We start from the raw sequence: 12,805 nt of genomic DNA on the forward strand, positions 1-12,805 counted from the left end.
TGTAGGCACCCACTTGCTTGCCCTACGTGTGTGTGTGTGTGGCAGATGGATGGGGGAAGTCCATATCGTAGAGACAGGCACACAGCGGGCGAGGAAGAAGAGTCAGAGGGATGTGCACACGGACGCGCGCGCCATCACCATCCTTTCTCCTCTCTGGTCTTGAGCATGTTTTGTGCGCTGCCCTTCACTATGGTGGCTACAGACGCTCTTCTGTTGTCTTTCCGCTGAGGCTGTGCGAATGCATGCCTGCATCTATATATATATACACACGTGTGCTCGCTGCGTGAGCTGTCCTGTGCTCTTTCACGCGTCCTTTTGTGTCGGCTGCCTTTTTTCTTTAGTACCGCATAGGTGCCGGTCCATCTCCGCGCTCCCCACGACGACACACACGCACACCTCCCTCTACACCCTCGCCGCCCTTTCCTATCGCTTCATCCTCCTCCTTGCAGCGAGTTCAGCGATGATGCTCTATTCCGGGGCAGCGTCGTCGCCACACCTCCAAGCGCCTCCCAACGGAGCACCACCCAAGTGCCACACGGCACAAGAGGAACGACGCAGGAGCAGAGCCGCTCATATCTCTGCTTCGGGTTTGAGGCTGCGGCTGTTTGGGGGGAAGAGGAGGAGGGGAGGGTGTCGACGGCTCTGGGCAGACGGAGCCGGAAGCAGTTCGCTGCGTGTCATCGTTAGACTGGAGGAAGCGTAGAGGGTGGGCAGACTTGCGCCGATTTCGCCCCCTTCTTCTTGCGTGCATTATGTGCGTGTGTATCTGTGTCCATCGCCTCCTTGGTTATGACTCGTACCCTTACGAATGTCCTTTGGCGTATCTGTATCTATCCCTTCCGTCCGTGCGGCTGATGCCGCGGTTGCCGCGACACTCCTTTTCGTGGTGCCTGTGTCTGCCACGCGTTGCTCTGTGTGTGTGTGTGTGTGTGTGTGTGTGTGACTGTGTGTGTGTGCTCTTCCTGATGTAGCTCTACATGCCACTAGGGTATATATAGAGAGAGAGATGAGTGTATGCGCATACATACATAGATAGCGATACCCATGTATATGGATATATATATATATGGTCATGGGTGTATGCACACGTGCGGACGCGGGTATGTGTATAGTGGCTCATCCCTCCCTGTGCTCACCGTTGTGCCTTTCAGTTTCTTGTTATGGTGTGTTGCCTCTGTGTGTGACTGTGTGTGTGTGTTGATGAGGATGTCTCTGACCATAGAGTTGATCATTTGGGTGATGGGGGTGAATAGGGTGCTGTCTCGCTCCGTCTCCGTTGTATGTTCTTCTGTCCAACCACCCACCACCTTCAACGCAGACCTATTCTTGCTCTCTCCGCGCCTTTCAAGGCCTCCTCGCACCCACCCCGTCCCTCTCACCTCTGCACCGCACCGAGAAGAGTCTCAGGGATGGGGTCGGCGAGCACACGTGAAGTGAGTCGTCTGAAGCAACCACAGCTGACCATTCTATATATATATACGTACACACACAAGGAGCGGCAGAGAACACCAACGACAGACAAACATGCGTGCGAGAGGGCAACGGTGGAGAAACGAGTGTGGACAGCGACGCAGCAGCGAAAGAACACGAAATGAGAAGGCGCACGCGACATGTCACGTCAGTGTGGCTAGTGCGTACGCGCATTCGGGTCGAGTGTGCACCCGTTTGAAGCGATGCGAGGTACAGATCAACGCGCACACACACACACACGGATGACAAGAACCCTCGCTCGTCTTTCATGTCTTTCTCCGCCGCGAGCACACAGAGAGGCGGATGCGCACGCTCCCCAATTCGCTCCGCGCCGGGTGATACTGTTCGGGGCGTGGGAGAGTGGGAAATTCGCCGCTCTTACAGCGATGGGACGAGTCGCACCAGTGCGGTGCTCCTGCGCTACGATCGCCTCCTCTTCTTCTTGCTATACTCGAGTGCGTCTTCACTCTGCCTCTCTCCGTGTCTGCGGCTTCGTTATTTTTCGTTTTCTATTTCGGCTGCTACTGGAAAACGCACAACGCGTACACGCCATCGTGGACGGGACCCCCATCCCACGCACGCATCTCTGGTGTGTGCGTCTCTGCCTGCCTGCCTGCCTCTCTCCCCTCCGCCCATACTTAAGCTCGTACGCACACCTTGATCACAGAGCAGGAGGCGGTGTACCGACATCTCACCAGTTCCGCGACGTCGGCGCGGTACAGCGCACCTCTAAACACATACATAGCTAAATAGGCGTTTTGCACACGCGTGCAGAGAATCATACGGCGGGGCGCGCGTTGCCTGTGTGCGCACCTTCGCTTCATTATTGTTTTTTTCCCTTGTTGCTTGCTTGCTCCTGTCACGTGCGCATCTGCATACGGGATTGGGGAGAAGTGACGCACGCGCGCGCGGGCTACGTCGACATCGCTCACCTCGTCTCGTCCGTTCCTAACCCGCTTCTCGCCTTCCCTGTTGTGTAATCCGGTGACGAGAGTCATGTACAACTTCCATAAGCGGGCGGACGCCCCCACAAGAGTCGAGGGCGATGCCAACGCGCATGGGGCGAACGACGCTCGCGAGTACGAACGGCCATCGGCGGGGCCACAAACGATGCCTGAAGATGACGGCCATGATGCGCAGAGGCAAGGGCGGGCGTACGGGCGCAGCGCCGAGTCTGGTGTTGGCGACTACGCAGACGGGCTCGGTGCTCCTGTGGCGGGTAGTGTGGAGGGATACGGTGACTATGGTCAGGAGGATCCGAGCGGCTACGACATGGCGTCATACCCTGGTCAGGGAAGCGACAATCAGCAGCAGCAGCAGCAGCAGCAGGCGTATATGCAGCCACAGGTGTACGGCCAAGGCGCCGAGGCCCGGGGAGAAGGGGAAGACGATGCGCCCATGTTTGCCGACTACCGCGGTCCCATAGACGGCGAGCGGGCGGAGCGCTACAACCGCCGTCTACAGCAGCAGAAACAGTACGACGACATCCCCATGCCGCCGGACGACGCGGATCCGCAAGAGGTGTTTGCCTACTACCGCAAGCTCATTGGGCTCGTGCACTTCGTGCCACCGCGACACTGGCGCGAGATCCGCTTCGACCTGCCGGCGAACGTCGCGGAGCTGCGCCTCTACCCACAGCGCCGCGAGCGCGTGCAGGATCGCGAACCGATCAGGCCTACCTCGTGTATCGCCATCTCGCTGAAAGGCATGCTGCCAGAGAACACAACGCCATCCGAGTACGCGGCGCAGATGGTGCAGTACATGTTCGACCTGCTGAACTACCAGAACGCCTCGACGGCCATCACGGAGCTGCGCTTTGTGAAGAAAGGAACAGAGCTGTTGCAGATGGTGGTGACACTCGGCAAGGACATACGACTGGCGGGACGGGTTCTGACCGAGCTGCAGGCCGCGGGCCTCCGCGCGCACTACGGCAAGCCGGTCTTCGAGTTTCCGCCGAATGCAACCTTTCAGGTGGTCGACTACCGTCGCACCCTGCACGACGGCAAGGGCATCTCGTCCGAAGACGTCACGTTCCTGCTGGAGCCGATTCGGCAGTACAACACCGTCGACATCAACGTCATCGAGGGCTACGAGCCCGGCGTCTTTTACGCGCCGGTGAAGCGGCCCGAGACGGTGTACTCGTTCCTGTGGAACTATTTCTGCTCCTACAAGTTCCAGTCTGACCTGTTCCGCCGCTACGGCGTGCTCGTAACCATGGCGCAGTGCCCGCACGAGTTCCTGCAGAAGGGCATCCCGTATCACATCCAGAAGCAGCAGCTGGAGGAGAAAATACGAGCAGAGCTGCAGCGCAAAGGCATGGAGAAGCGCGAGTACGATGGCAGCGGCGGTGGTGTGGGCGCTGGCGGCGTCGACGATGATGACGACTCGGACGATGGCATGAATGGCGGCGCCGACGAGGCGACCGGCGAAGGTCCGCCGCCCGCGTGGGCCGCAAACGCCGCGGATGAGATCGACATCTTCGGCTCGAGCACCCCTGCCACCCGCGTACAGAAGCAGCAGCAGCAGCAGCCCGCCTCGGCGGCGGCGTCTGACACGTTTGGGTATGGTTCCGGCAGCAACAGAGCTGCCGCGACAGCCACTGCAGCAGCGACGGCGAACACTGTCGCAACGGCCATCACCTTCGTCGATGAAGACGGTCTCGAGGATGTGGATGCACTGCTCCTGCAGTACAACGCCGTCACGGAGCCGCCACCATCCGCAGGCAAGAAGAAAGAGGCTGCAGCGAAGGGGCGCAAGAGCAAGGAAACGACTTTGGCGGCATCGGGAGCGGCTGTGGACGGGGGAGCTGTCGGTGAGGGAGGTGTCGCACCGCCGGACCCCGGCCCCCAAGGTAGCGCATACCTCCCGCCTCCGCCGTCGGTGGAGGGGGCCGGCTTGGGTGGTGGTCACGGCGGCTACGGCGGTGACCCTTACGGCGCTCTGCCTGGGTATGCACCGGAGCAGGGCGCGCACGGGTATCCGCCACCACCACAGTACTACCCGTCTTCCGGCCCCTACGGCGGGGCTGGCCGTGGCGCGCCGCCAGAGTCGTACTACGGCGGCTACCCGGGTGTTGCTCCCTTGCCACGCGCCGACCCGTACCCGAGCGTTGCGCAGCGGTCCACTTCGTCGTACGCTGCGCCGCCATACGGGTACAGAGACCAAAGCGCCATCAGCACAGCCGCCGACGCGCTGCCCGCCACCGCCGGCAGCGGCGCTCCGTCGGCGTATCCACTGCTCGTGGACGAAGCAGATGATGAGCAGGATGTGATCCAGCATCCGCTGCCGCAGGAACAGCAACAGCAGTCGTCGGCTTTGTGGATCGGTGATGGCAGCGGCGGTGGCTATGGCGACTTGGACAGACAGCAGCCGCAGCCGCAGCAAGAGCAACAGCCGTTGTCCTCTCATGCTATAGCGCCAGCCCCTCACGAGAAGGATATGCTTCTCTCATGGTCGATGGATGAGGGGCTCGCGCACAGCGCGGGATCTGGCTACGCGGCAACCGGGGTTTTCTCTCCACTGCCTCCCCACCGTTCTCAGCAGGGCCACGTCAACGCCTTCCGGCAGGAAGGCGAGGAAGTCGGCGGCATGCAGGGCTACGGCAGCAACTGGTCGACCTTCAGCGACTCGCAGCAGCACCAGCTCAACGCCTACGAAACTGGTGCTGTTGTCGGAGGCGTGCTTGGGGACTACGACCCGACGCTACCCTTGTACTACGCAGGCAGCGATGGTAGCAGCTATCCGCCGCCACCCCCGCCTGCAGCGGCCCCATGGAGCCACGTCGACAACAATAGCGGTGTACCGCTGGGGTACGGCGAGCCGATGCCAATGCCGATGCCAATGCCGCCGCACGTGCGCGAGGCAGCAGAGATCGCGGCAGACTTAGAGGAGCGCATCCAGGCTGCCTTTCCCGCCACGTGGGCCACCGCGTCAGACGCCTCGGCGCAGCCGTTCCTGTTGGACGGTGAGGTGCCCGAGGGTCAGGACCTGCAGAGCATCTCGGAGGAGTCGAACTGCGTGCTGGAGCACATCCCGGACGCAGCCGCGGCTGCCGTTGCGGATCTGCCCGCCCCAACGACAGAGATCGAGGAGCTGCTCAGTTTTCTGCAGCGCAACGTCAGCCTTGTTGGTCGACTGCTCCATAAGACCACCACGACGACCGTCGAGCAGGCGGCCGAGGTCGCCGTTTTCCGCGCCCGCGTCGCACGCGCGTTGCTGATTGGCGCCACAAGGACTGTTGGCGAGTCGGAGTCGCCGGCGTCCCCAGAGGCGATTCGTGCTGCGTGGGAGCGGCGTGGCGCTGACGGCGGTGCGATGCCCGCCCCGCCTGCTGCAGCGAACGACGGCGAGGCAGGAGAGCCGGCGGAAGCGGAGGCGGCTCCCGCCGAGACGCAGCTGCCGGCCTTGCTCCCGTACCTTTTGCGCACCTCAGCGGGCGTCGACCTCGCCATGCTGCTCGCCTTTCACTACCCCCGCGCCTTCTCGCGGCGTTTTCTGCCGTATGCTCCAGCATACCTCTTCGACGAAAATGTCGTGCGCGTCGTGGTTACAACAGCGCTGCGCCGTGACGCGCAGGCAGCCAACGTCCTCGTCCGACACGTACTGGCGCACTGGTGCCCGTTGGCGCAGTGGCTGCTGCGCGTCGCCCACCACAAAGCGGCGGCAAAGCGCGATGGTGGCGAGGCGAGCGCGGCCGTAGCGGCGGCGGACGAAAATGGCAGCACCACGGCCGCCATGAAGCATCTCGTGTCGTCCATCGGGAGCTCGATGGACACCCTTCTCGCCGCACTCTCCCCGGCGCAGCGCGAGTTCTGCCGTGCCAGCAGCGATGCATGCAACTACGTGGATGCGTTTGCTGAGGCGATGCACGCAACTGACGTCCATGACCCGGCGGCGGATGGTGGTGCGCTCCCCCTGCTCTGGGGCCCTGACGGAGCGCTTTATCGATCCCTGGTGCGTCTCTACGTGAACGCGGACGTGTGCGACGGCGCGAAGGTGGCGCTGCGGATGCTGTGCTGTGGCCGGTTCTCCTCGTCGGCGACGTCGACGTCTCTCGCGAGTGCCGAGGTGTGCCTGACGCGGGATCACTACTACTACTGCATCGTGTTGCTATCCAGGTCGCACACAGCCCCGGTGCTGAGTCGTGAGACGGCCGCCTTCTGCGGTGCATTCCTGAAGCTATTGGAGCTGCAGCACACGCGCTGGCAGCAGCAGCGCCAGGCAACCGAGGGCGACAGCACGACAGCAAAGGTGCCCTCAGTGGGGGAGAAGGAGGCAGAGCAGCTCTTAAATACCGCCTTCAAAGCCATGCACACAGTCGACGTCTACACCACCTTGCGTGACGCGTACTTGGCCGTCGAGGTCCCCATCACCCGCTTCGAGTCCGTGCTTGCCCGCCTCAGCCCTGCCGAGCCATCCGCGAAACTGCAGCTGCAGGTGCCGACACTAGCAGAGTGGTACGATGGTAGCAGCAGCAACAGCAGCAGCAAGGGGAAGAACAACGCTGGTCAGCCGCCGCGCAAGCGTGGCACAGAGGCACCCGCCATTCCTAGCATCTTCTATTACCGAGCTCCGTCACGTCGCAACGCCCGGTGGAATCAACCGCAGCAACAGCAGCCGCAGGCGTCGCACGCGACATTGAACGCGCCCAGTGCCGGCGGCGGCAACGGTCTGACGAGCATCGCGTCTCGCTGGCGGCAAGAGTGGACGGCGGCCATGCGCACGTACCCACCCTCGGGGGTCCCCTTCCCCGCGTTGCCGGAGGGGTGGACGAGCCAACCCAGCCGCGAATACGGGCATTACTGCTTCAAGCCCCCTGCGCCAGCGTCGTCGACGGACGGCGCGGCTGTCTCTGCCACCGCACCAATCTACAAGCATCCCGCGGACGCCAAGGAGTACCCAGTCACCCCGCAAGCCCTCCTGCTGCTGGAGGCGGCAGCGGGTGCGAATACCTCGAGTGTCACACTCGATCAGGTGTGCACCCGCGCCAACGCCATGCATGCGGAGGAGGCCGCGGCCATCGGGCTGCCACCCCCGGCGGAGCTCACTGCCGCGGACGCGGAGGCATGGGCATCGGATCAGCGCCGCCGCAATGTGTTCCTCGACATCGCCACGAAGGAGCTGCTGGGCATCAGATACCGCCCACCGGGTCGCGCCAACACCGTCCCCGCGGACGCCGCCCCCACAAGTGGCGTGAAGCGCGCTCGCGACGCTGTTGCGGCGGCACCGGCATCGGTGCAGCTGCAACAGCTGCTCGCCAAGGCAATTCCTAGCTCGTACCCCGCTGTAGGGGCGCCGTACCCGGCGGTCAGTCGCGGCTGGGCCGTATACCTCAACTCCGCCCGCGGTCAGTACGGTTTTAAGGGCCCCAGCAGCGGCCCGAGCCAGCCGCCGCTCTTTGTGCACCCAAAGACGCGGAAGCACTACTTTGTATCACCTCAGGCATTTGCGCAGCAGCGAAAGGTGAACCTCGATGTGGTGGCGCGTGATGCCGGAGTGGAGAAGAAGGTTGTCGAGTCGTGGATGGCCGATCAGCGCACCCGGCACCCTGCGATCGATGCCGCGGTGGTGAAGCTGATACCGATCACATACAGCGACGTCGACAAGGCGATGGAGGAGAACGCGGCGGTCGAAGTGACCGGGGATAGCGCAGCAGCGCCGCCGGTGTCATCCTCGCGTGACCGGGAGCACCAGAACCAGCACACGTCATCATCGCGGCACCGCTCCGAGCGCGAGGGCCACGGCAGCAACAGCGGTCGAAAACGCCGACGCTACGAGGAAGGTGGTAGCGAGGCCTCGCACAGTGATGATGACAAGCGCGAGAACGGCGACGAATCCCGCGGCCGTCGCCGCCGTCGCCGTGATCGTCGCCGTCGGTAGAACTCCGCTGGATTGTGTGCCGACACCCATCTGCTGCGCAGCAGCCACAAACACGGGTGCGCCGGTGCTGTTTGCGAAGAGGGACGTGAAGATTGGAGAGAGCGAGTGCGTGCGCGACATACGGGGTCGGTTGTGTGTGTGTGTGTATGTTGGGAGGACAGGTTTGGCTGATCATTTTCGTCATTGTGCGGCCGTTGGGGGTGGGAGGCGGTGGCCGGCTTCGGCTCAACGAAAAGGCGCGCCGCAGCACCGCGTCGCCTCCCCCCCCCCACCCCTACCCCTCTTACCCCCTCCCCGTAGGTCGTGGATGGGGCAAAAGGCAGATGGCGAGGCGCCGCGCCCGCCACTCGCCACTCGCCACCCCTCCCCCTCTCCCTTTTTTGTTGTTGTTTTGATCACCCACCCACCACCACCACTGTCCACGCGAACAACGCGTAAAAGGCATGGCCACGTGCCATCACAGGATGGGGCTGGCCCACGTGAGCGGTGGCCATGACAAGGGGGCGTGGTGGCGGCGTTGAAGTGAGAAAGGGGGGGGGGGGCTTAACAGGCACAATGCACACAGCACCGAATACGCGAAAACAAAAGACACACATGGAAGCCCCGCCGCACACGGCGACGACAGAACAGCGCACTGTGGTTGATGTGTGGCTGCCCGCCTCTCTCTTTGGGCCTCTGTGTGGTGTGATGGTACCGCCAGCAACGATCTGGGGATGTCCTGGCATGCCGGTGTGTGTGTGGGGGGGGGGGCAAGGGCAACAAATCCCGATGAGGACGACCTCTATCGTCTGCCCTTCACCTCTCACCACCATTATCGCGGCCATGAGACCTCATATGTGTTGCAGCTACACACGCACGCGCAGAGCCGAGGGCTTGAGCAGCTGCCAGTCGACTTGGTGCGACCTAGATCCTTCCCAAGCGATGCCTCCATCTCCATCCTCACGCCAGTACCGCTCTACCTCTCAATCCCTGCCGTTGTCGGCAACTCTGCTTAGTCACGCTCGCGCATACACGCACACACATCGTTCAGCGACGCCACGTGTCTCCTCACTGTTTTTCTTTTCGGTGCCGCGTGTGTGGTTGCGACAGCAGTAGGATTGCCGCTCCAGTCGTTGCTCGTGTCGACGACGGAGGCAGCGACGACAAGGGGTACGCGCGCGCACACATACGCACGCTCACAAGGCGCCCTTCGTGTCCTCTTCATCGCGCCAGAGCGTCATTGGAGTTTGCTTCTGCTTGCGTCGGCACCTGCTTTACATTGTGTTGCTCTTGTTGTGCGTTATCCAGTCCCCGACTCCCCTCCCCCCCCCCCCCACACACACCGCACGCCACACCAGCTCCTCCGTCCGTCCTTGGTCATGTCGGGCACATCGAAGCTGCGATGGGCTCACTATGACGGCGTCTACCAGCCCGCGCTGCACATCCCCGCAGAGGAGATTACCGAGACGGAGCTGCCGGCGGGCTACTCAGCCGTTTACCTGCTCGGACTCGACAGCACCGTAATGGTGTCCAACGCGGACCTCAGCCCCTACGACCCCCATGATACGGCTAAGGCATCGCACCCGGCGGTTGCTCTCGGTGTGGCCACGGCGCAGCAGATTCTGGACGGGTTTCAGGCCATCGAGGACGGCAGCACCGCAGAGACCCAGCACGCCCAGCAGTGGCCGCACAATGACGAAGCAGAGGGGCCCTCGGGCACCTTCCTACTCGAGGACGACGACGATGGCGGCCATGCACACGGTCGCAGCAGCGCCAGCCGCAGCCGCCATGAAGAGAAGCAGCAGCGAAAGCGGGAAAAGAAGGCGGCCAAGGAGGCGAGGAAGGCAACCAAGGCGGCCGTCAAGCGCGAGCGCGAGGAGATCACGTCCGTGCCGGCGGTGCGGCACCGTGACGACGCAGATAGCGACGGCGACAGTGATGATGAGCTTCTCGCGGCAATGGCCATCGAAAACAAGTACAGGCAGGAGCGCGATCCCAGCTCGGCCAGCGGAGGCGAGAACGCCGGTGCAAGCAGCGGGAAGAAGAGCAAGTCGAAGAAGGAGCGCGACGACGGCGCGTGGGCAGCGCTCGAGGCAGACCTCTTCTCCGACGAGGAGGCCGGGGACGAAGAGAGCGAAGGCAACGACTCTGGCCAGTACGATGCCGACAGCGCTTGGCGCCAGCAGCGAGGTGTCCGCGCTGGAAAGCGAATGGGGCAGGCGCTGTCAGCGCTCAATATGACCCGGGCAGCGCCGGACATTCCCGGTCTCTCAACGTCGTGCCCCTACGCGTACCCATACCTGATGGAGATCGACTACGAGTACCGGCAGCTGGCGCAGGAGGCGGCCAACGAGGGGCTACTGCTCACAAAGCAAGAGGGCGAAGTTGTGCGCGAGATTGACGCGGAGCTGCGCCGCAAGGCGGCGGAGCGGGTGTACCTTCAGTCGGTGCTGGAGCAGCGCCTTCAGCAACAGGAGAAGGGGCAGGAGGGAGTGGCGTCGACGGCTGCGAGCAACGAAGTGGATGCGCTGTCGGAGGCAATCAGGAAGTTGGACGCGCCGCCTAGTGTGGCTAATGTGGTGCGCCGCCTTGTCTCCAAGCAGGTGTCGGCATCTACCGCCGCGTTTGACCGCTATGCCGCGGCGCGGGCGCGGCGTGCGGTGCAGCGGCGCACCCGCACCTTTCAGGACACGTCCGTCATCACGCTGCTCGAACAGCTGCGCGCCGTCGCCGCGACACCGCGCGAGGACGCTGCGGATGTGATGCGCAAGTACGTCCAGCAGCGTCACCAGCATGAGGAGATGAAGTCCAACATGCGTGGTCTCACAAAGACCGGCTTCTACGCGGTGCCGAAGCCGATGGAGAAGTGGAGGCGCGGGCGGGACATGATGCTGCTCTTGAACGCCGGTGCAGAGGCGCAGAAGGTGCGGCCTACGTCCTACATCTCGCAAACGTACTCGACGATGCGGGAGCGCATGCGAGACCACGCCGAGAAGTGCTTTGACCGCATGGCTGTAGCAGCTCGCGACGGCGCCTCTTTCCTCGACCCGAACAGCTTCGCCGGCACCAGCACTGCATTCATGTCGTCCTCCTCCTCCACGCCCGCGGCGCTGCCGCTATTGGCGCAGCAGCATCTGATCCAGCACCAGCAGCAGCAGAGCCGCCTGAACGCCGCCAAAGCGGTGCACCGGCGCGAAGCGTTTTTCCAGTTTCACAGCCTGCGCTGTGACACGGAGGCCCCGGTGACGCTCGAATCCGTGCCCCTAAACGCCGGCTTTGCCGCGGCCAGCACGCTGGCGCCAGGATTTCTAGAATCGGTGGGCGAGACCGCAGCCCTGGGCAGTCGCGCTGCGTCTCTCGGCCGAGGAGGCGAGGACGCCTCAATCCACACGGAGGATGGCACGTCTCTGTCCTACTCCACGCACAGCGCAGCACCCAGCTCCTACCCCTATCTGTTCGACCACGAACCGCGCTCGCGCCGTCCACACCATCGTCGAAGCAGTCGGGGCAGCGTGAGCGGGCTCTCGTCGGATGTGGAGGGGGCGTCTGTGAACACGTCTCGGGCGACGTCTGTGGCCTCGGCGTACAGCGGAAACGGCGAGGATGACAAGGCCAAGGAGCACCGCCGCCGCGGCCGCTCTGCGGGCAAGCGCGGCGCGACAGCAGCAGCGACTGAGAACGGCGCCGCAGGCACCGCACCCGCGGACTGGCGCTCGAATGCGAAGCGCAGTATTATGGAGCAGCTGACCCTCTACCGCCGTGGTAAGCACGGCAAGCCGGCAGTGCTGAACGACGAGCAGTGTCGCGAGATGTGCCGGTTGCTTCTGGATCGCGCCATGCGTGCCGAGGCGGAGCGGCAGGGGATGTCCCTCGCGGTTCAGTCGAACAACATCGCGGCGCGCTTCACCAAGGTGACGGAGAAGCGGCTCAAGAAGAGCGTCGACCACTACCTGGAGAGGCAGCTGCAGCAGGGCACCTTATTCTCCAAGTCAGCGACCTCTGCAGGGGGTGCGCTCGGCGCGTCCGCGGTTGGTGTCCTCGGTACGGGCGCAGTGCTGCCGCAAGACACAGCTGCCGAGGCACGCCAGCGCGCGGTGGCCGACACGCCTATCTACGAGGATTAGCATCACACCATTCGTGCGTGTCCCTGTGGCTTGCCAGAGAGCGAGGGGTGGCGAGGTGCCACACATCGCTGCTGATGCCGTGAGCATAGGGACGCGCGCCACCGGGGTCGGTTGAGTGCGTGCGGGTCACTGCTGCTGCCGCGTGCGAAAGTGTGCTTGTATGTGCACGACACGTTTCCTCCCCCCCCCCTACGCCGTGTGTTGGTCTCTCGTTGCACCTCTGTCCTTCTCGTGTATCCGTCTGCGCGCGTCTTGTATGTATTTGTGTGTATGTGTGTGTGTGTGTGTGTGTGTGTGTGTCTGATGCACTCCCCCATCACCACCACCACCCCTGCCCCCGACCCCAATCCGTC

The 12,805-nt window shown here is 63.3% G+C and overlaps 2 protein-coding genes across 2 annotated transcripts; both read left to right on the plus strand.

The window, feature by feature from the left end:
* Positions 1 to 2,466: 2,466 nt before the first annotated feature.
* LMXM_08_0420 (hypothetical protein,conserved) lies at positions 2,467 to 8,349 on the plus strand (the record flags this gene model as incomplete). Its single annotated transcript, XM_003872555.1, has 1 exon — positions 2,467 to 8,349. The coding sequence occupies one exon, from the start codon at positions 2,467 to 2,469 to the stop codon at positions 8,347 to 8,349; it is 5,883 nt and encodes a 1,960-aa protein (XP_003872604.1).
* Positions 8,350 to 9,707: 1,358 nt separating this feature from the next.
* Positions 9,708 to 12,452, plus strand: LMXM_08_0430 (conserved hypothetical protein; the record flags this gene model as incomplete). Its single annotated transcript, XM_003872556.1, has 1 exon — positions 9,708 to 12,452. One exon carries the CDS (start codon positions 9,708 to 9,710, stop codon positions 12,450 to 12,452), a length of 2,745 nt encoding a protein of 914 aa, XP_003872605.1.
* Between the last annotated feature and the right edge of the window lie 353 nt (positions 12,453 to 12,805).

Source organism: Leishmania mexicana, chromosome 8 (assembly GCF_000234665.1).
Source record: "Leishmania mexicana MHOM/GT/2001/U1103 complete genome, chromosome 8".
NCBI lineage: Eukaryota > Euglenozoa > Kinetoplastea > Trypanosomatida > Trypanosomatidae > Leishmania > Leishmania mexicana.